This window comes from Rhinopithecus roxellana, chromosome 4 (assembly GCF_007565055.1).
Source record: "Rhinopithecus roxellana isolate Shanxi Qingling chromosome 4, ASM756505v1, whole genome shotgun sequence".
Taxonomy (NCBI): domain Eukaryota; kingdom Metazoa; phylum Chordata; class Mammalia; order Primates; family Cercopithecidae; genus Rhinopithecus; species Rhinopithecus roxellana.
Genome location: NC_044552.1, coordinates 163,885,758 through 163,909,768, shown reverse-complemented (window position 1 = coordinate 163,909,768; position 24,011 = coordinate 163,885,758). Strand labels below are relative to the sequence as shown.

Sequence of the window (24,011 nt, the reverse complement as noted above, 5' to 3'; positions counted from 1 at the left end):
ATGGAAGGACACTGACTGAGAAGGCAGCAAGCAGTTCGCAACCTGGAAAATTGCTCTCATCAGAACCTGACCCACAATACTTGTAAGGGTCTACTAAATGTTTTTAATTTCTTTTAAAATCAGAAGAAAATACATAAACTTTTAGGCTGAAGAAAATGCTAATATATTCACCTTTTATCAATGCAGTTATAAATATGTATTTCTCTCTCTATATATGTATATATTTGTTACTACTACTTTGAATGTAGGAAGTGGTTCACAAAGGCAAAAGTACATAAAGCTCACAAAATCATGATGCAGCCCTGCTTCCAGGGGCATATTTTCAGTATACAGTGAAAACATGTGAAAAACTTTCAGTTTCAGGCATCATATTCTTGCAACTTTTCATTTTTGAGAACTGAGGTCTTCAGATTCTGAGGGAATGAATTCCAGAATTTCATACATCCTTAAAAGGATAGATTTGAAGGACAAAGACTCCTGCTGATCACACTGCAGGAGCCGCTGTGTAAGGCAATCTGTGTTAAGAGTAACTTGCTCACTCACAAGCCATTGCTTCTGCCCCTAAATTCTGCAACCAATATTTACAGAGACTGATGAGCCCTCTCACATGAGTCTCTCTGTTGAATGATAAAATCTTAGATCTTGGAGCAACATTTGGGCCTACTGAACCCAACTCTCCACCAATGCAAGAGCATCTTTGTCACCCTTCAGCATCAATTTGAGCACATACTGATGCTCCACTTGAGACCTTCAAAGCAGTTTCCTTTGTGTTATTGTCTTGTAAAGATACTCCAAATGTAAGAAAATACAGAGATACACAGGTTACTGGTGATAAGTTAGGAGGATCCCAGAATGAGCCCATGAGTCAGTGATGGTGGATGAGCTACACATTGTGGGCAGTACCCACAAGGACCATTGTCGTCTCATCATCCTCAGGGCTAAGTTCCAGACCACTGTCCACCACTCTGTGGAGGGTGCTGTAGTGTTGCCGGCTTTGGTGGAAAGAATGCAGCTCTGAAGCAGCCTCCCAGGCAGCAAACATAGGCATGGGAAAAGGATCTGGCCTCTTGTTTTCAAAAAAGCATTTCAGGTTCCTCTCGCTCAGCTTGTTGGCATAGTCCAGAAATGTGTTTTCCAACTGCTCCTTCTCCTTTTGTGCATATGTCTTCCAAAAACTCAGCTGAAGGTAGCTAACTTTAGATCGGCAGCGAGCATAACATGTGGTGAGCAGAGAGAAGAAAGATGCTGAACAAATCAGGCACCATCCTAGAATCTTAACAAGAAAGAAATATTGAGTACACATAAAAGCAAAGTCATTTAGGGAGCTAGGGTGGTATTATTGAGAAGTGTATAGCTAAATTATTACCATGGTCTTTGGCATACCTCATTTGAAAACATTCATCTTAATTTGTAAACACTTTAAACTCACTTTTTAAATTTATTAGGCAAACTCAAAATAAAGTTAGTATTTACCTAATCTCTATTCTCCTCCCCAACATTGCTGATGCAAAGAAATAACCAGAAGGCAGGCAGATGGAGAAGAGTACAAAGTATAGATTGCATAAGACTTACAGAAATCAAGCTCAGATAGTATTAGCTCTGAGAGGAAAATATTCTGTGCATAAGTAAATGTAGTCATTTGAGCAAATGACCAGCTCTTCAGCCAGGCATTTTTAGGCATTGATAAATGTATATACATAGCTAGTGACTAATTTTTTTTTCTGCCATTACTCACTGTCCATGGAAAAGGGAGACAGATGATACAATCAGGAAGCTGAAGCCATAAGAATTTAAAGGCTGAGAAAAAAGTAGGATCATTAAAACTTGAAAATGATTTGTCTTGATTTTTGATAATTAGAAAAAACAAACACTTTCCTGAATATGAAATGGTTCAGCTTTTCTCCCCTGGATCTTAAAAGCAAAAGTTTAAATAGCTCAAATTATCTTCTAACTTTTTTGGCTCTAATTCTGTTTTCACAATTGGAATTAATTTTATGTTTGGAAAACTAACATTTTTTTCAAGGTGTCTCTTGACATTTAGTTTAAATGATCCTTAATATTCTTTAGCATATGAGCCTATTTGAAAATAGAAATAATCTACAAATGAACCCATTCAGACCGTAACAAAACCACAAATAAGCTTTAAATCAGTGGTTCCCAACTTCTGGCTCAGATATAGAGTGTCTGTGAAGGGTCTCAACCTCTGCACCAATGCCAACTCTGGACTGGCACTACTCAGGTTTAAATCTAAACTTTCCCCTTACTGTGCATATTCTTGTGTCTCAGTTCCTTCACTTGTGAAATGGGGGTTACTCATCTTGAAGGGTAATTTGGTGGATCTAATGAAATCATGCTGGACACATGTGTTCATTAAGTTTTAGCTAATATTATATGCTGCTATTCTTCAAATGTATATACACTTATGTAATTGTGTTAATGAATTCATAATATCTTTCTATACTTATAATTAATGAGTGAGGCACAACTACCATCATGTGAAAGTCCTTGACTGGCTTGTGGTTGGCTACCTTGTATCTTCCTCTTTCCTTCATTGTCTATCTTCCTCTTTTTCCACAGCTGAGGCTTCTGTACGCCATCTCATCTCAATATCGGAGCCAGTTTCAGCTGAGTTATAAACTATTCCATCAGCTTCAGGTCCCCTTCTCCCTTTCACATGACCTTTGCATTGACCGATGCTTCCTCTCAATTCACAGTACCCAGAGTCAAACTAGAGCATGGTGGATGCTTCCATAGCAGCCCTCAATAGTGTCTTATTTTGCATATGTCTTCCCCCAAACCCTGACAGTTTTCCTCATGGACTTGGAACACCTACTGTGTACCAGAAACTTTATGCCCATTTATGTCTATCATCTCAAAATCTTCCAACAGCTCTCCAAAGTAGGTGATATTACCACCAACTATGAGAAAACTGGGACTCAAAGAGGTCGAACCACTAGTTCTAGGTCACATAGCTAGTGATTGATAGCGTCAGCATACAAACCCAAGGCCAGATAATTCCAAGACTGCGCTCTTTCCACTACTCCATACTATATTCCTTAGGAATAGAGAGTCATTCAGCTAGATTTTTTGTTTATCTGCCCCACCCATGGATGAATGTTCTTTTCCACCTCCAGGCACATGTCCAACTATTATTGGTCTGGGCTATATGTTGCCTCCTGCCTATCTGAACCTCTGTAGTCAGCACCTGCTGTTGATACAACTCCTCTTGCCCACATTCCTTATGCATCTTCCCACAGGAATCAGCCCCAGGTCCTTCTCATTCTGATGAAGAATCAGCAGGTCAGTGTGCTCAGTCTAAGCTATGACATGATGTGCATGGTTTCCTACTGCCTGTGTTTAGAGCGGAGAAGCTCACACAATGATAGGTGTTTGGGCCTGGCACTGACTGAATGGAGCCTGGTGCCTGAGGACACAAACCCTAAATCAATCACTCTATCGTAAGAGTTGTAAGTTATACCCTTCTTCAGTAAAAGACACAAGACATTTGGGAGCCTGATATGTTTTATCTAAGATGTGCTTTATGCATTAAAGAAAAGATTTTGTTTTGGAGAATTTTTTGACTTACCAATTTATGAAGAGTATGACTTTACTGCCAACCAGCTTTGGAGTATATGATTTTAAAAACAGACTTTGCCTTGATGTGTTGTTACCAAGGCAAATCCTTGTTGAAAAAGTAAAATAATGCTATTTCAGTGCCTTTATTCTGGAACAGATAGCATTCCTGACAATTTGTAGATCTGCTTATCAAATCTTACCGCTTGTTTTGCTTTTGGGAATGCAATTCTTACTACCTATAAATGGGAGGTCAGTCCTTCCTAAGGCTGTACATCTGGATTTGTGTTCATGTGCCTGGAGGAATGACAAGCTACTTCCCTGCATCAATTAGGTAAAGATATGATTTCCTTCTGTTAAATAAAACAATGCCCCAATCTTGAGCTTCTGCAGTAATTAAGAACCCCTTTAGCTGTATAGCACAAAGAGTATAAAACATAATCTCCCTAGAGAGTATGGTCACTTTTTCACAGAGGCTATTTAAAAACTGCTGATTCCTACTTTACAAGGGAAATTATTCTCAATCTTGGTAATATTTATACACAGAGATAGCGGTTGCCAGAAATCATTCAAGAGACTCTCTACACTAATTATATTACACGCAACTTTGAAAAGTATTAACTCATTTCATTCAACTACATTTTAATAGATGAATAATATATGTGTGTGTTTGAGAAACGAACTTGAATATAAATAATTGATAGAAGGCAGTAATTTCCAATTACAGCTCTGCCATTAACACTCAATTTATGATTTAGTGTTAGGCATTATTTATTTACAAGTCAACCCAGAGAGAATATTTTAAAGTACTTAAGTATTTACTATTTACATATGGACAATCCAGTGGATATTTTCTTTTCAGAACCGGAAAAGAGATAATCTATTCAGCAACTTTACTGAACCATCCAGCCTTTCAAAAGCTTTTCCTGAGATAGTCTCAATGCTGCATCAGGTTTCAGTTTCCATTTAGTTTCAAAATATTCTCACAGGACACAGACTCAGCCCTGGCTGAAGGAGGACAGAGAGAATACTTCAAGCTCATGCTGAGAGAAAACGGCGAGTTTGTGTTTTCTTACCTGAGACTGGGCCTGAAGGGACAGTTTCAGTTCTTCATTGATGGTAGGTAGCATGCTAGTTTTGCCACAAGAAACTTTGTGAAGTTCTTCCCAACACTCTTTGGGCTTACCCTTGCAAATCAGTTCCAGGAGTCCCGAACTTCTCGTCCCGCTCATGGCACATTCATAGAAAGTTCCATTGAGCAGAGCCACAGAAAGCCACATCACTGGAGCCACCAATGAGCTCAGAGTGATCTGGCCGAGGACGTAGAAGAAACGGCAGCTGTGGCCTCTGGGAAATATTTTCCTGGGATTCACACAGCAGCCTGTGAAGAGTCTCCATGACCTATTGTTCAGAAAGAATCCCAGGATCAGTAACACCCAGGCAGGAGCAAAGAGGAAAACCAGCCCATAGGTCATATTCTCAGTGCTGCAGGGGCACTTAAAAGCCACAACAGAAAAGAGACGCTCACTTCCCACGGTCAGCAGAGCCATGAAGCTGTAGCCAATAACAGTTTTCTGATTAAGGAAGAATTTTAAAATGCCCTGAAAAGCATCCATGTTGGAGATGCACAAAGAGGGAAAATGTTGTGCCTTTGTTATTGGCAGAGCAGCTGTGGCAGTGGCTGAGGGTGGAGCTCTTTCTTCATCAGAAACAGCAGTCCTTCTTCTCAGACTGAATTGAGCCACATAAGGAAACAGTGTCATTCCTTAGGAATGACTGTTTCTCAACATGTTTAGATAATGCCTCCTACTGGTGGAAACAGGGCTGTGATACTGCAGCCTAAAGGCTGAGAATAAATTCAAAGTGCACAGGCTCCATTTTTACATTCTTTCCATGTGGCTTGGATTGAAAGTCAGAAAAGAAATTCTCACTCATACAAATAATAGTCTAGGAATTTTCCAGTGTAAGGAATCAACATTAACAGAAAGAGGTTTCAGCCGATTGATCAGGAGACAAATCAAATCTGCAAACCTTGAATTTTTTTCCTCTTGCTATGACTTGAGATTTGGAAGACAGGGATTTGTTTTCTTTTTTCATATATATAAATACATATGAAAATTATATATATATATATATATATATATATATAGCTTTTGGGGTACAAGTGGGTTTTGGTTACACGGATGAATTATGTGTGTATATATATATATATAGTGCTGAATTCTGAGATTTTAGTGCACCCATCACCGGATATGTATGTGTACCCAATATGTATTATTTTATCCCTCACCCCAATTCCACTCTCCCTCTTTCTGGGTCTCCAAAGTCCATTATACCACTCCATATGCCTTTATGTACCCACAGCTTAACTCTCACTTATAAGTGAGAACTACAGTTTTTGGTTTTCCATTTCCAAGTTACTTTGCTTGGAATAACAGCCTCTAGCTCCATCAAGTTGCTTCAAAAGACAATATTTCATTCTTTTTTATGACTGAGTAGTATTCCATGGTGTATATACACCACCTTTTCTTTATTCATCAGTTGATGGTTACTTAGATTGGTTTCATATCTTTGCAACTGTGAATTGTGTTGCAATAAATATACATGTGCAGATTTTTTAAAAAAATATATAATGACTTCTTTTTCTTTGGGTAGATACCCAGTAGTGAGATTGCTGGATTGAATAATAGATTTACTTTTAATACTTAAAGTTCTTTCTTTAAGAACTAAAGAAAAGTGCGGTGGTTCATGCCTGTAATCCCAGCATTTTGGGAGGCCGAGGCAGGTGCATTGCTTGAGCCCAGGAGTTCGAGACCAGCCTAGGCAACATGGTGAATCTCCATCTCTACAAAAAAAAAACCCCCAAAATTAGCCAGGCTTGGTGGCATGCACCTGTAGTCCCAGCTACTCAGGAGGCAGAGATGGGAGGATTGCTTGAGCCCAGGAGGCTGAGGTTGTGGTGAGCCAAATCATGCCACTGCATTCCAGTCTGGGTGACAGAGCAAGACCCTGTCTCATAAATAAATAAATAGAAGGAAAGAAAGAAATCTCCATACTGTTTTTTATAGAGATTGTACTAATTTACATTCCTACCAGCATTCTACCAAAATTCTGTTTTCACAAAATTCATACCAATATCTATTGTTTTTGCCTTTTTCGTAACAGCCATTATTACTGGGATAAGGTGATATCTCATTGTGGTTTTAGTTTACATTTCTCTGATGATTAGTGATGTGGAGCATTTTTTCATATGTTTGTTGACCATTTGTGTGTCTTCTTTTGTGAAATGTCTACTGATGTCATTTGCCCACTTTTTGATGGAATTATTTGTTTTTTTCTTGCGGATTTGTTTGAGTTCCTTGTAGATACCAGATATTAGTCTTTTGTCAGATGCATAGTTTACAAATATCTTCTTCCATTTTGTGGGTTGCCTGTTTACCCTGATGTTCATTTCCCTTGCTGTGCAGAAGCTTATTAGTCTAATTAGGTCTCATTTATTTATTTTTGGTTTTGTTGCATTTGCTTTTTGGGTCTTAGTCATATATTCTTTGCCTAGGCCAATGTCCAGAAGAGTTTTTATTAGGTTTCCTTCTAGAATTTTATGGTTTCACATCTTAGATATAAGTCTTTGATTCATCTTGAGTTGATTTTTGTACATGGTGAGCAACAGGGATCCAGTTTCATTCTTCTACATGTTGTTATCCTGTTTTTCAAGCACCTTTTAATGGATGCAGTGTCCTTTCCCCAGTTTATGTTTTTGTATGCTTTGTCAAACATCAATTTGTTCTGGGTTCTCTATTCTGTTCCATTGGTTTGTGTATCTACCTCTGTACCAGTACTATGCTGTTTTGATAACTATACCTTTGTAGTATAATTTGAAGTCAGGTAATGTGATGCCTCCAGATTTATTCTTTTGGCTTAGTATTGATTTTGCTGTTGGGGCTCTTTTTTTGGTTCCATATAAATTTTAGGATTTTTTTTTTCTAATTCTGTGAAAAATGATGTTGGTATTTTGATAGGAATTGCAATGAATCCATAGATTGCTTTGGGAAGTATGGTTATTTTCACAATATTGATTCTTCCAATCCAGGAGCATGGCATATATTTCCCTGTGTTTGTGTCATCTATGACTTCTTTCAGCTGCATTTTATAGTTCTCCTTATAGAGATCTTTCACCTCTTTCATTAAGTATATTCCTCGGTGGGTTTTTGTTTTTTTGTTTTTTTGTTTGTTTTGTAACTGTTATAAAAGGGGTTGAGTTCTTGATTTGACTCTTTGGTTGTTGTTGGTGTATAGCAGGGCTAATGATTTGGGTACGTTAGTTTTGTAAACTAAGACTTTACTAAATTCATTTATCAAATCTAGTAGTCTTTTGGAGGAGTCTTTAGGGTTTTCTAGATACATGATTATACTGACAAACAGAGATAGTTTGACTTCCTTTTTTCTAATTTGGATGCCCTTTATTTCTTTTCTTGGCTGATTGCTTTGGATGAGATTTCTATTAATAGCACTATGTTGAATAGAAGTGGTGAAAGTACGCATCCCTGTCTGTTCCACTTCTTAGGGGGAATGCCTTCAACTTTTGCCCTTTCATTTTCTATCTTCCTAAACTGGCTAATGTTAGAGGTCAAATTTTAGGATTTGAGATATGTGCTTTTTAGTTGGGAAAGTTTAGGGAGAGTTTGAGTTTTGAAGGAAAGTCAAAATGAGGCGTCCTCATCATTTCTTTCCTAGGCTATAAGAGTAAACTTTTGATTAGTATCTCTGCCCTTGATCTCATGCTCACACCCATCCATAACCCTAAATCCATCCTCTATGCTGACAAGAAAAGGATCCCTCTAAAACTGAAATTTAATTCTGCATTAGCCAGTTCACACCTTTGGGGCTCACAACTGCTCACAAGTTGATATATGTAGAGCTTCCCTGAACTCCGTCATGGTATTTTATGCTCATGAGATGTTCCCGCTACCTAGAATGTCTTTGTCGCTTCCCTCCAGACCCCTAGTCTTGTCTGCCCGGCAAACATTCAGTCAATAGATGCCCATTCTATAATTTTGTCTTGCAAATGGCTACTGAACTCCCACTGTGTGCCAGGTACTGTGCCAGAATGGCGGTGCTCAAGAAGTGTCTGTTGAATAAATGAAGAATGAATAAGGAATCTCTTAGTCCTTCTGATTATAAGTAATTTAAGAAAATTGCTTCCATTTCTCTCCTACACAGCTCTTAATTAATTAATTTTTGCACTTGAAATTTCATTAATAAACTTCAAAGTCCAGGCCTGTGTGTTTTGTGAAAAGAAATTGCCTTGGACTAGGAGCCAAGGAATTAAGTTACAGTATGGTCTTGGCAGTGTCATTTGGCTTATCTGAATACCAGTTTACTTATTTGTGAAACTAAGGCCTTAAAAGACACAGTCTGCAAGTTTCTTCCATTTCCACATTGTAAAATTCTTCAAGCAATGTAAAACAGCAGACCTTTTTGCGAAGTTACTTTATAATTCATTTATGCACCTCCCGCCACTACCACTTGCTCCTTAGAGACTTGTCTTTGATAGTAGAGTAGTCCCCTGTTACCTACAGGGGATACCTGCTACGACGACCTCCATTAGGGGATACCTGCAAACAAGACCCACAGGGGATACCTGCAACCAAGACCCCCAAACTGCAGATAGTACCAAACCTGTATATATTATGTTTTTCTAAAATCTGCTAACTGAGGCAGTTAACAAGTGACGCATGAGCAGGTCATACCATAAACAGTGTGAATGCACTGGACAAAGGGATGATTCACGTTCTGGGCAGTATGGAGTAGGGACAGTGAGAGGTTTCATCACACCGCTCAGAAGCACAATTTAAAACTTATGAATTATTTATTCTAGAATTTTCTATAGAATATTTTCAAATTATGTTGACCACAGGTAACTGAGACCACAGATAACAGCCAGCAATCCAAAATTGTTCCCAAATGTATTCTTGGGTCTAATCTGCCCCTAGCATCCTCTGCTTTGACTGTCACCATACTGTTGTGGCAAATGTGTCCTGGGTCCCTTCTAATCCAGGGTTTTATACTTTGCTAGTATCAGTGTGACAAATATCAACTGATATGTTGATGATTAGTTGTATTTTAATTTCTTACTCCCTGAAAGGATATATATCTTTTTAAAAGTTTTTTGAAAATAATGCTTTGATGTAATTTTTTATAAACCATATTCTTTCCACAGAAAATTAGCCTCTTACAATATTCTATACAAGTAAAAATAGTATTTTCATTTATTTATTTTTATACTTTAAGTTCTAGGGTACATGTGCACAACATGCAGGTTTGTCTCATAGGTATACATGTGCCATGATGGTTTGGTGCACCCATCACCTCATCATTTACATTAGGTATTTCTCCTAATGCTATCCCTCCCCCAGCCCCCCAGCCCCTGACAGGCCCCTTTGTGTGATGTCCCCCTCCCTGTGTCCATGTGTTCTCATTGTTCAACTCCCACTTATGAGTTAGAACATGTGGTGTTTGGTTGTCTGTCCTTGTGATATCTTGCTGAGAATTATGGTTTCCAGCTTTATCCATGTACCTGCAGAGAACATGAACTCATCCTTTTTAATAGTTGCATGGTATTCCATGGTGTATATGTGCCACATTTTCTTTATCCAGTCTATTATTGATGGACATTTGGGTTGATTCCAAGTCTCTGCTCTTCTGAATAGTGCCATAGTAAACATACATGTACATGTGTCTTTATAGTAGCATGATTTATAATCCTTTGGGTATATACCCAGTAATGGGATGGCTGGGTCAAATGGTATTTCTAGTTCTAGATCATTGAGGAATCACCACACTGTCTTCCACAATGGTTGAACTAATTTACACTCCCACCAACAGTGTAAAAGTGTTCCTATTTCTCCATGTCCTCTCCAGCATCTGTTGTTTCCTGAGTTTTTAATGATTGCCATTCTAACTGGCATGAGAGGGTATTTCATTGTGGTTTTGATTTGCAATTCTCTGATGAACAGTGATGATGGGCATTTTTTCATGTGTCTGTTGGCTGCATAAATGTCGTCTTTTGAGAAGTGTCTGTTCATATCCTTTGCCCACTTTTTGATGGGGTTTTTTTCCTTATAAATTTGTTTAAATTCTTCGTAGATTCTGGATATTAGTTCTTTGTCAGATGGGTAGATTGAAAAAAATTTCTCCCATTTTGTAGGTTGCCTGCTCACCCTGATGATAGTTTCTTTTGCTGTGCAGAAACTCTTTAGTTTAATTAGATCCCACCTGTTTATTTTGGCTTTTGTTGCCATTGCTTTTGGTGTTATAGTCATGAAGTCTTTGCCCATGCCTATGTCCTGAATGATATTGCCTAGGTTTTCTTCTAGGATTTTCATGATTTTAGGTTTTACATTTAAGTCTTTAATCCATCTTGAGTTAGTTTTTGTATAAGATATAAGGAAGGGATCCAGTTTCAGCTTTCTACATATGGTTAGCCAGTTTTCCCAACACCATTTATTAAATAGGGAATCCTTTCCCCACTGCTTGTTTTTGTCAGGTTTGTCAAAGATCAGATGGTTGTACATGTGTGGTATTATTTCTGAGGCCTCTGTTCTGTTCCATTTGTCTATATATCTGTTTTGGTACCAGTACCATGCTCTTTTGGTTACTGTAACCTCATAGTATAGTTTGAAGTCAAGCAGCGTGATGTCTCCAGCTTTGTTCTTTTTGCTTAGTATTGTCTTGGCTATGTGGGCTCTTCTTGGGTTCCACATGAAATTTAAAGTAGTTTTTTCTAATTATTTGAAGAAAGAAGGTGGTAGCTTGATGGGGATAGCATTGAATCTATAAATTACCTTTGGCAGTTTGGCCATTTTCATTATATTGATTCTTTCTATCCATGAGCATGGAATGTTTTTCCATTTGTTTGTGTCCTCTCTTATTTACTTGAGCAGTGGTTTGCAGTTCTCCTTGAAGAGGTCCTTCACATCCCTTGTAAGTTATATTCCTAGGTATTTTATTCTCTTTGTAGGAATTGGGAATGGGAGTTCACTCATGATTTGGCTCTCTGTTTGTCTGTTATTGGTGTATAAGAATGCTTGTGATTTTTGCACATCGATTTTGTATTCTGAGACTTTGCTGAAGTTGCTTATCAGCTTAAGGAGATTTTGGGCTGAGATGATGGGGTTTTCTAAATATACAATCATGTCATCTGCAAATAGGGACAATTTGACTTCCTCTTTTCCTAATTGAATACTCTTTATTTCTTTCTCTTGCCTGATTGCCCTGGCCAGAACTTCCAATACTATGTTGAATAGGAGTGGTGAGAGAGGGCATCCTTATCTTGTGCCGGTTTTCAAAGGGAATGTTCTCATTTCTGCCCACTCAATATGATATTGGGTGTGGGTTTATCATAAATAGCTCTTATTATTTTGAAATATGTCCCATCAGTACCTAGTTTATTGAGAGTTTGTAGCATGAAGGGCTTTTGAATTTTTTCGAAGGCCTTTTCTGCATCTATTGAGATAATCACGTGGTTTTTGTCTTTGGTTCTGTTTATGTGATGGATTACATATGTTGAACCAGCCCTGTATTCCAGGCATGAAGCCGACTTGTTGGTAGTGGATAAGCTTTTTGTTGTGCTGCTGGATTTGGTTTGCCAGTATTTTATTGAGGATTTTTGCATTGATGTTCATCAGGGATATTGGCCTAAAATTCTTTTATGTCGTGTCTCTGCCAGGCTTTGATATCAGGATGATGCTGGCCTCATAAAATGAGTTAGGGAGGATTCCCTCTTTTTCAGTTGATTGGAATAGTTTCAGAAGGAATGGTACCAGCTTCTTTTCATACCTCTGTGTAGAATTTGGCTGTGAGTCCGTCTGGTCCTGGACTTTTTTTGGTTGGTAGGCTATTAATTATTGCCTCAATTTCAGAACCTATTATTGGTCTATTCAGAGATTCAATTGCTTCCTGGTTTAGTCTTGGGAGGGTGTATGTGTCCAGGAATTTATCCATTTCTTCTAGATTTTCTAGTTGATTTGCGTAGAGGTGTTTATAGTATTCTCTGACGGTAGTTTGTATTTCTGTGGGATCGGTGGTGATATTCCCCTTTATCATTTTTTATTGTGTCTATTTGATGATTCTCTCTTTTCTTGTTTATTAGTCTTGCTAGTGGTAGATCTATTTTGTTGATCTTTTCAAAAAACCAGTTCCTGGATTCATTGATTTTTTGAAGGGTGTGTGTGTGTGTGTGTGTGTGTGTGTGTGTGTGTGTGTGTATCTCCTTCAGTTCTGCTCTGATCTTAGTTATTTCTTGTCTTCTGCTAGCTTTTGACTTTGTTTGCTCTTGCTTCTCTAGTTCTTTAATTGTGGTGCTGATTTTAGATGTTTCCTGCTTTCTCTTGTGGGCATTTAGTGCTATAAATTTCCCTCTACACACTGCTTTAAATGTGTCCCAGAGGTTCTGGTACATTGTGTCTTTGTTCTCATTGGTTTCTAAGAACATCTTTATTTCTGCCTTCATTTCATTATTTACACAGTAGTCATTGGAGCACGTTGCTCAGTTTCCATGTAGTTGTGCAGTTTTCAGTGAGTTTTTTGCTCCTGAGTTCTAATTTGATTACACTGTGGTCTGAGAGACAGTTTGTTATAATTTCTGTTCTTTTACATTTGCTGAGGAGTGCTTTACTTCCAACTATGTGGTCAATTTTGGAATAAGTGCAATGTAGTGCTGAGAAAAATGCATATTCTATTGATTTGGGGTGGAGAGTTCTGTAGGTGTCTATTATGTCTGCTAGGTCCAAAGCTGAGTTCAAATCCTGGATATCTTTGTTAATTTTCTGTCTCATTGATGTGTCTAAGATTGACAGTGGGGTGTTAAAGTCTTCCACTATTATTGTGTGGGAGTCTAAGTCTCTTTGTAGGGTCTCTAAGGACTTGCTTTATGAATCTGGATGCTCCTGTATTGGGTGCATATATATTTAGGATCATTAGCTCTTCTTGTTGAATTGATCCCTTTACCATTATGTAATGGCCTTCTTTGTCTCCTTTGATCTTTGTTGGTTTAAAGTCTGTTTTATCAGAAATCAGGATTGTGACCCTTGCTATTTTTTTTCTTTCCATTTGCTTGGTAGATCTTCCTCCATCCCTTTATTTTGAGCCTCTGTGTGTCTTTGTACATGAGTTGGGTCTCCTGAATACAGCACACTGATGGGTCTTGACTCTTTTTTTTTTTTTTTTTGAGACAGATTCTCACTCTGTTGGCCAGGCCAGAGTGCAGTGGTGTGATGTCGGCTCACTGCAAGCTACACCTCCTGGATTCACGCCATTCTCCTGCCTCAGCCTCCCGAGTAGCTGGGACTACAGGTACCCACCACCATGCCCAGCTAATTTTTTGGTATTTTTAGTAGAGACGGGATTTTGCCATGTTAACCAGGATGGTCTTGATCTCCTGACCTTGTGATTCACCTGCCTTGGCCTCCCAAAGTGCTGGGACTACAGGCATGAGCCATCACACCCAGCCAATGGGTCTTGATTCTCTATCCAATTTGCCAGTCTGTGTCTTTTAATTGGGGCATTTAGCCATTTACATTTAAGGTTAATATTGCTATGTGTGAATTTGATCCTGTCATTATGATGCTAGATGGTTATTTTGCCCAGTAGTTGATGCAGTTTCTTCGTAGTGTCAACAGTCTTTACAATTTGGCATATTTTTGCAGTGACTGGTACTGGTTGTTCCTTTCCATGTCTAGTGCTTCCTTCAGGAGCTCTTGTAAGGCAGGCCTGGTGGTGACAAAATCTCTCAGCATTTGCTTGTCTGAAAAGGATTTTATTTCTCCTCTACTTATGAAGCTTCATTTGGCTGGATATGAAATTCTATGTCAAAAATCCTTTTCTTTAAGAATGTTGAATATTGGCTCCCACTCTCTTCTGGCTTGTAGAGTTTCTGCAGAGAGATCCTCTGTTAGTCTGATGGGCTTCCTTTTGTGGGTAACCCAACCTTTTTCTCTGGCTGTCCTCAACATTTTTTCCTTCATTTCAACCTTGGTGAATCTGAGAATTATGTGTCTTGGGGTTTCTCTTCTCAAGGAGTATCTTTGTGGTGTTCTTTGTATTTCCTGAATTTGAATGTTGGCCTGCCTTGCTAGATTGGGGAAGTTCTCCTGGATAATATCCAGAAGAGGGTTTTCTAACTTGGTTCCATTCTCCCCATCACTTTCAGGTACACTGATCAAATGTAGATTTGGTCTTTTTACATAGTCCCATATTTCTTGGAGGCTTTGTTCATTTCTTTTCACTCTTTTTTTCTCTAATCTTGCCTTCTCACTTTATTTCATTAATTTGATCTTCAGTCACTGATATCCTTTTTTCCGCTTGATCCAGTTGACTACTGAAACTTGTGTCTGCTTCATGAAGTTCTTGTACTATGGTTTTCAGCTCCATCAGCTCATTAAAGTGCTTCTCTACACTGGTTATTCTAGTTAGCCATTTGTCTAAACTGTGTTCAAGATTTTTAGCTTCCTTGCGATGGGTTAGAACATGCTCCTTTAGCTCGGAGAAGTTTGTTATTGCTGACCTCTGAAGCCTACTTCTGTCAACTTGTCAAACTCATTCTCCATCTCCAGTTTTGTTCCCCTGCTGGTGAAGAGTTGTGTTCCTTTGGAGGAGAAGAGGTGTTCTGGTTTTTGGAATTTTCAGCTTTTCCGCTCTGGTTTCTCCCCATGTTTGTGGTTTTATCTGTCTTTGGTCTTTGATGTTGATGACTTATGGATGGGATTTTGGTGTGGATGTCCTTTTTGTTGATGTTGATGCTATTCCTTTCTGTTTGTTAGTTTTCCTTCTAACAGACAGGCCCCTCAGCTGCAGGTCTGTTGGAGTTTTCTGGAGGTCCACTCCAGACTCTGTTTGCCTGGGTATCACCAACAGAGGCTGCAGAACAGCAAATATTGTTGTCTGATCCTTGTTCTGGAAGCTTTGTCCCAGAGGGGCACCTGCCTGTATGAGGTGTCTGTCAGCTCCTACAGGGAGGTGTCTCCCAGTCAGGCTACATGGGGGTCAGGGACCCACTTGAGGAGGCAGTCTCTCTGTTATTGGAGCTCGAACACCATGCTGGGAGAACCACTGCTCTCTTCAGAGCTGTCAGGCAGGAACGTTTAAGTCTGCAGAAGTTGTCTTCTGCCTTTTGTTCAGATATGCCCTGCCCCCAGAGGTGGAATCTAGGAAGGCAGTAGGCCTTGCTGACCTGTGGTGGGCTCCACCTAGTTAGAGCTTCCCTGCCACTTTGTTTACACTGTGAGCATAGAACTGCCTACTCAAGCCTCAGCAATGGCGGACACCCCTCTCCCCACCAAGTTTCAGCATCCCAGGTCAATCTCAGTCTGCTGTGCTAGCAGCGAGCAAGGCTCCGTGGGCATGGGACCTGCAGAGCTAGGCACAGGCTTTGGAGGGAATCTCCTGAGGGAGGGAATCTCCTGTTCTGCTGGATGTGAAGACCGCGAGAAAAGTGCAGTATTTGGGCAAAAGTGTACCATTCCTCCAAGTACAGTCACTCATGGCTTCCCTTGGCTAGGAAAGGGAAATCCCCTGACCCCTTGAGCTTCCCATGTGAGGCGATGCCCTGCCCTGATTCGGCTCACTCTCCATGGGCTGCACCCACTGTCCAACCAGTCCCAGTGAGATGAACCAGGTACCTCAGTTGGAAATGACCCATCTTCTCTGTTGATCTTGCTGGAGCTGTAGACTGGAGCTGTTCCTATTCAAGAATCTTGGAAGTGATTCACAAGTAAAAATACTTAAAAATTTCACAGCATAGGATCAATAAATTGCAAAGCTAAGGGTGAAGCCAGACTTCCTGACTATAGACTCCATGTGCTTAACCATTGTGCTGCAATGCCTAGAACAGGGTATTTGTTTAGTCTGCTAATAGTTATTTGTTCTAGACCAAGTTTTAGTAATTTTGTTTTCTTCTTATCAGGTTGCTTTCAAGATGTATCTGGGAATTACACCAAGTGTGACCTGTAACAATTCAAGCAGAAATGAATTTTCCCTGATTCTAGACAAGAATCCTCTGGTGGAGTTTGTGGAAGAGCTCCCTGCTGGACGATCTTCTCTGTGCTACTGCAACTTGCTGTGTGGGATTATCAGAGGTGCCTTGGAAATGGTAAAGTTGAATAAGTGAAGAATGAATGAAGAATCTCTTAGTCCTTCTAAGACTAAAATAAGATAACCAATATACATAATTCATTTTGCTAGGTACATTGGTTATCTAATAACGTGTTACAAAGTACCCCCAAAATGTAGCAGTTATAAAAACAAACATTTATTTTCTCACACAGTTTCTGAGGATCAGAAATCTGGGAGCAGCTTAGCTAGGTTGTTGTCACTCGGAGTCTTTCATGGCTTAATACACATGCAGTCAATCTGCTGGCCAGGGCTGCAACCTCTGGCAACTTGACTGAGGCTGGAGAATCTACTTCCAAGCTCACACAGCCCCAGTGCCTTGCTGGCAGTTGGCAGGAGGCTTCATGAGGCTCCTGGCCACATGGACCTCTTTGTAGATCTAATCACAACATGGCCACTTATGCGGCCAACCCTGGTGCCATGGAGGAGTGGGTTACCTGAGGGTGTGAATAACAGGAAGTAGGGATCATTGGCCATTTTGGAGGCTGGATTTTATACCTGAATTATTAATTGGTTTAACTAAAACAGTTATTAGTATCTGCTAAGTGTCAGGCACTGAGTATACACAGATGAACAAGACGTAGTTGCCGCCTTTAAAGAATCTGCTTTCTAATGGAGAAGTCAGATGTACAAATAGGTATAATTAAGGCTATGAGAGAACCTGTGGCAGGAAAAACTTCCTAGACTTCCTAAGGAAACTCTAAATTGGCTTTTGAAAGAAAAATAGGAGTTAGATAAAAGCCTTGGGTAAGAGGAGCAGGAAAAAAAAAAATACAATAGGTAGAAGAATCAGCATGTCCAAAGGTACAAAAAGAATGTTTCAATCAAGGAACAAGGAACTTGAATTAGTTCAGTATGACTGACATATAAATTGAGAGACAGATTATCATGAGAAAGGAGGTTTAAATTTTTTACAGAAGACTGATTTTAAGAAAAGGAGTTCATATGACAAGCTTGGAAATTCAGATTTTTACATTGGAAGCAACAGAAATCAATATAGGTTTAAAAACAGTGGAATAGTATTTTGAAACTTGTGTTTTAGGAATTTCATTTCTTTATCAACCAAATGAAAGTATATCAGAGGGAACAATGCTGAAGGAAAAGATGAGGGCACTTTGGAAGTTATGATGGTAACCTCAGGTAAAACCAGAACAAAGCCTTGACAGCAGGAATAGGGAGAGGAAGACCATTTGAACAACATCAAAAAGATGGAACAGATAAAACTAGGTTATGAACTGGCTGAAAGGAACAAAATTGAGAAAAAGGTTCAAGAATGATTTGTAAGTTTCTGAGCAACCTGTAGAGATGGTTGTGCTATTAAACCAAGAGGAGTAAAACCAAGAGGAGTACTTGGTACTTGGGCTTGGTAGAGACAAAGTGAGGAGTTCAATTTTGAGCCTGCTGGAGTTGAGGTGTTTAACACATGCAAGTGAGGCTGTCCAGCAAACGGTTGTTTATCCCTGTCAGGAGTTCACAGAGAGACATGGATTGAAGAAACATTAGAATTGGAAAAGAATGCCTAGACAGAGTCTGTAGAGCAAGAAGCAAAGGGAGTAACAGAACCATAGGAAGCAATAAAATATAATAAGTAGGTTAAATAGCACAAAGGCTGAAAAGGATACCAAGAAAGAGAAATCAGAGGGAGGAAAAGAAGGAGTCATAGAAACAAGGGAGGAGAGCATTTCAAGAAGACAGAGTGATTAATAAGAACAAGTACAGCAGAGAGGTCTAAGTTAAACCAGACCTGAAAAATATTCACAACATTTAGGAACCAAAAGACCCAGGAGGGCCTTGGTAAAAGCTCCTTTGGGAAAGTGGAGGGAAAGAAGACAATCTGTCAAAGATTGGTGAGCCAACAACAGCTTAGGAAGAGATGAGAGTCATCAAAGTCTCATTTTCCCAGAAGCTTAGCTATTAAGAATGGTGGGACCAGATAGCAACCAAAGTCTTGCCATGTATTCATCTACCTAATAATGAGGCATGCATGTAATTTTAAATTATTTCTGATAATTAGGGGGAAACAGAATAACAAGTAATCCAAAAGCATAAAACAATAGAAACAATGTATTGTTCACACAGATTCTCCATGCTTCCACCCTAGCATCTTTTTAGACTTGTCCTGTAGTCGGTGGCCATGAGATCAAGGAAGGGGTGGGAAAGCATTCTGAGCGTTTATGGGCAAAGGGAGAAACCATAAAACCAAGTCAGAAATAGGAAAAGAATGTCTTCTACTCTTATAGATAACAGTTGATTATATTTGCTGAATGACAGCTGGCATCAGACCTCATGTGTCCCCAGATATCCAAATAGCTTCAACATTGTCTCCCTGTTAATTTAACTTATTTTCTGTTAAATTTTGACAAAGACTTAAAAAATCTTATGGAAGAAAAAGTTAAGGATGAATTTTGCTTCTGTATTTCCAAGTGCAGTCTATGTCCTTCTGTTAAATGGTAGGCATTGCAAGGCCAGGCCCAGTATGAGTCAGATAATTTGGTACACTAAGGGTTTAATAAATTGAGGCTGACTAGCTAAGGAATTCTTAGTGAGAGAGGGGAGTGAGTCAGGTAAGATTCAATAAATATCAATTAATTTCCTGCTACACGTGGGCATTTTTCACATATTATTTGCTTTTACTAGGTGCTTTTACTTATTTATTTTTCCCAATAAAACAAAATAACTCTGAATAAATACACTATTGGGGGTAGGTCAGCAATATCATGCTGCTCTTATGTGGACACATGTTAATGAATAAAGAAGTAAGTCCTGCTTACTTCAGTGCCTGGGAAATGGGAAATACCTTACAGAGAAAAAGAAGGCCTGAGTATCAAATATTCGTGTCTGTAATTTCAATCTTCAATTTTATATCTATAATTCATTTAATTGATATTACTCTCAAAGCCTTCAAACCATAAGTGACTGCTAAATGTTGTTAGAATAAGTGATTATGTTATTTAGCAAATGACAGAATGATTTATGGCAAATCTGTTTGAGAGCAAAAATTTAAGAATCCATTTATTCTTGGAAATTCTGCTGACTAAGCACACTGGGTCAAGGCTATCTTCGAGCTGGGAATTTGTGTTCTTCTAAAGATGGATCCATAATTCAGCCTTGCACAGCGAGCTAAGCTTGGCAGAGTCTATGTGTCCCAGTCATCCTAGTTGGCCTGGACCACCCTTCTCTTTGCAGAGTCACACCACAGAGCTGACACACAGCTGTACCATCTCTGGAGGATACTCAGTAAAGGGCCCTTTATCCACGAACAATCTTTTTAAAAAATCATTTCTTAAGGAACATAAAGAAAGCTGAAAAAAGACTGAGAAAAATTTAGTTTTCTGTTTTTTAATTAAATGACACAGGCCTGTTTTTTTCTTCTTTCCTAGGTTCATTTGGCTGCTGATGTTACATTCTTGCAAGACAGACTAAAAGGTGACAGTGTGACAGAAATAGGAATAACATTTCTAAAAAAGCGAGACGAGAAAAAATATCGACGGAAGAAATGAAGAACAGCACGGAAAATGCCACAGGGTGGCTAGTTGAGTTAATATTAGCTAAACATGTATAGACATAGAAATTTTGAATTGCTTAATAGCATGAACTTTGAAAGGCTTATAAATCAGCCAGAAATTTGAAATGCAGGGCATAAAAATTTTAAGTTTTTTTTTTCCTTTTGCTTATAGATCACACATTTTCAATCTCATGTCCACAAAATTTCATATAATGTGATTTTCTCATGTATTAGCTTGGTTTATAGCTTTAGCCTCCTGATACTACCCTTGATTTATAATCACCAAGTCAAGCTATTTATTCAATGATAATTTTGAAACATTTATAAATAACATTTAATTTTAATTTATTTTATTTAGTTTTAATATAGCTGATAATAACCAAATTCCTTCCTTTTCTCATAAAATATTGCTTGATGGTCAGGCCAGGAAACCTGTTAAATAAAGGATAAATAATATTCTTTGAAAATACATTCTTACCCCAAAGCTTATTAATTTAGAATTTCTACTATCATTTTCATCCCCTAAAAAATCTTCCACAGAATGTTTTCTCTGTGACCAAAACACATTTAAAATTCAAATGTACTGAATTAAATACACAGTAATCTTCACCAGACCATTGGCACACAAGGGCAGCCTACAAGGCAGCCCAGAATCTACTGGGCTCTGCAGATAACTCGCAAGTACAAGTTATGATTGGTATGGTACCGCCCTACAGAATTGGAGAACATGTTTGTAAACTACCTATCTGATACCCTTGTGTAATTAATAACCAGAATATATAAGAAGTTCAAACAACTCCGTAGGAAAAAATTAATAATCCAATTAAAAATGGACAAAAGATCTGAATAGACATTTCTCAAAAGCAGACATACAAATGGCAAACAGGTATATGAAAAGGTGCGCCACATCATTGGTCATCAGAGAAATGCAAATCAAAACTATAATGAGATATTATCTCACCCTAGTTAAAAGTGACTTTCATCCAAAACAGGCAACAGTGAATGCTTGCAAAGACATGGAGAAGAGGGAACTCTGGTACACTGTTGGTGGGAATGTAAATTAGTATAACCACTATGGAGAATGGTTTGGAGGTTCCTCAAAAAACAAAAAATAGAATGATCATATGATCCAGCAATCCCACTGCTGGGTACATACCCAAAATAAAGGAAATCAGTCTATCTAAGAGATATCTGCACTCCCATGTTTATTGCAGCACTATTCACAATGGCCAAGATTTAGAAGAAATCTAAGTGTCCTTCAATAGATGAATGAATAAAGAAAATGTGGTGCATATACACAATGGAGTACTATTCAGCCATAAAGAAGAATGAGATCCTGTCATTTGCAACAACATGGGTGGAACTAGAGGTCATTATGTTCAATGAAATATGTCAGCACAGAAAGACAGACTTAGAATGCTCTCACTTATTTGTAGGAGCTAAAAATTAAAACAGTGGACTCATGGAGATATAGAGTAAAATGATGGATATCAGAGGCTGGAAAGGGTAGTTTCAAGAGGAGTGGAGATGGTTAATGGGTACAAAAATCTAGTTAGATAGAATGAATAAGATCTGGGCCAGGCATGGTGGCACAAGCCTGTAATCTCTGCACTTTGGGATGCCAAAGTGGGAGGATTGCTTGAGCTCAGGAGTTTGAGACCAGCTTAGGCTATATATATATATATATATATATATATATATATATATATAGTGTGTGTGTGTGTGTGTGTGTGTGTGTGTGTGTGTGTACTTGTGCGTACCTGTGGTCCCAGCTACTCGGGAGGCTGAGGTGGGAGGATTGATTAAGGCCAGGAGGTTGAGGCTGCAGTGAGCCATGATTGTGCCACTACCCTCCAGTCTGGGCAATAGAGTGAGACCCTGTCTTAAAAAAAAAGTACAAGAATGAATAAGATCAAGTATTTGACAGCACAACAGGGAGGGTACAGTTGATAATAACTTTTTGTACATTTAATAATAATTAAGATTATAAATGGATTGTTTGTGACAGAAAAGATAAATGCTTGAGGTAATAGATACCCCATTTACCCAATGTGATTGTTATGCATTGTATGCCTGTATGAAAATATCTCATGTACCCCATAAATATATATACCTACTATGTACCCGCAAAAAATAAAAATTAAAAAATAATCAAAATAAATAAAACTGGTATAAGTGATATGTTAGTAATAGACATCAACTAGGATTCAGGAGCCTGTTCTGAGTCCCTGTCCAGTTCTGTTTCTAGGGGCTTCAGCTGATCCTGAGTAGTGACTGATCCTGGGCAAGGCACATAATCTCTCCATCTCTCTCTCTCTCTCTCTCTCTCTCTCTCTCTCTCTCTCTCTCTCTCTTTCCCTGCCCCTTTAAAATCAGGACACTGGATGCAATAAAGGTCTAAAACTGTATCAATGGGTTTAAACAATATAAATGATCACTGAAATTCTACATTTTTGGACTTTAGAACACTGCAGGGAAATTGTTTGTTCTCCACTTACTCAACTGTCTCTTCAAAAGGACATTACAATAGGCATAAAGGAAATAGGGTCATTGGTACACAGTTGAGGCATCAATGGAAGAACCTTCAAGCCTACTCCACAGAAGAACGGGAATAGAATCTGGAAGAAGATATCTGACATTAGAAGGGGTATCACAATGTCATGTATTTTAAACTGATACCTCCATAAGAATTCTTGCCTACAATCTATCCTAAAACTTCTTTTTAGGATTTTTTCCATCTTCTGCTCAGTTGCCTCTTTCTCATTTATAATATATGCATTTCCCCCAGGAACCCAAGATATTCATGCCTAAGGCCCTCTCTCTTAAATCAGCACCCAACTAACTATCCTGAAAATACTCCAGGTCTTGGAGTATTCTCCTGCCTGTCTATACCTTCCTCTTCTTTCTCTCCTAACCCAACCATCAAAAGTCCCTTGGCCCAAAGTCTTTGTTCCCCACCCTGCTGAAGGCAGCTTAATCTGGTATTCTCAGTGATGCTGGGTACTGGAACTGATGATGGCTTCAGGATGAGGCTTGTTCCCCATCCCTTGTTTTTCTACTGTGGAAGGAGGGGAGCTTCTTGGCATTGAATATATTAGAATTATGAGAACCACCAATATAATTTTATATTTTCTTATAGCCATATTAAATAATAAAAGGAATTAGGTGACATTAGTTTTAATAATATATCATTTAATTATCCAAAACTTTTTATTTCAACATAGTAATATAATATTAAATGTTATTATCTATAATAATAAATTTCATGATTACTATTTTTGGTAGAGATGGAGATCTTGCTTTGTTGCTCAGGCTGGTCTTAAATCCTGGCCTCAAGTGATCCTCCCACCTTTACCTCCCAAAGTGTTGGGATTATAGGAATGAGGTAACCACACCTGGCCAATAAAAAATTATTAAAGAGACATTTTATATTATTTTTTATACTAAGTCTTTGAACTCCGGTGTGTATTTGACATTCTTAGCACATCTCAACTCATGGTAAATTTTCAAAGGCCAGAGTGAAATGTAGTTCTACCAAAATAATAAAGTTGTGTTTAGTGGTGTTTAATAGCCTCAATTTTTAAATGTAAATTAATTAAAATTAAACTGAATTTAAAATTCAGTTACACTAGTCACATTTTATGTGTTCAATAGCCATGTGTGTCTAGTGGCTACTCTAATGGACAGCACTGGTCTAGAATTCCCAGTCAAAGATTTGTTGTGTCTCCTTGACCTTTGATACAAAGAATGAATGGAGAGGATTCAG

At 38.6% G+C, this 24,011-nt stretch overlaps 2 protein-coding genes across 2 annotated transcripts in view; one reads left to right on the top strand and one right to left on the bottom strand.

Moving 5' to 3' along the window:
• Positions 1-20,240, top strand: part of TRAPPC3L (trafficking protein particle complex 3 like) — a 49,335-nt gene extending 29,095 nt beyond the window's left edge. Inside the window, exons 4-5 of the mRNA XM_010373225.1 lie at positions 16,535-16,720; positions 20,121-20,240. Of these exons, the coding sequence (XP_010371527.1) occupies positions 16,535-16,720; positions 20,121-20,240 (306 nt within the window). The remainder of the gene's footprint in view (positions 1-16,534; positions 16,721-20,120) is intronic.
• CALHM5 (calcium homeostasis modulator family member 5) lies at positions 292-5,258 on the bottom strand. The gene is made up of 2 exons (XM_010373224.2): positions 4,650-5,258; positions 292-1,273 (listed from the first exon to the last, which is right to left on the bottom strand). The coding sequence occupies exons 1-2, from the start codon at positions 5,187-5,189 to the stop codon at positions 884-886; spliced, it is 930 nt and encodes a 309-aa protein (XP_010371526.1). The 5' UTR covers positions 5,190-5,258; the 3' UTR covers positions 292-883.
• Positions 20,241-24,011: the final 3,771 nt, after the last annotated feature.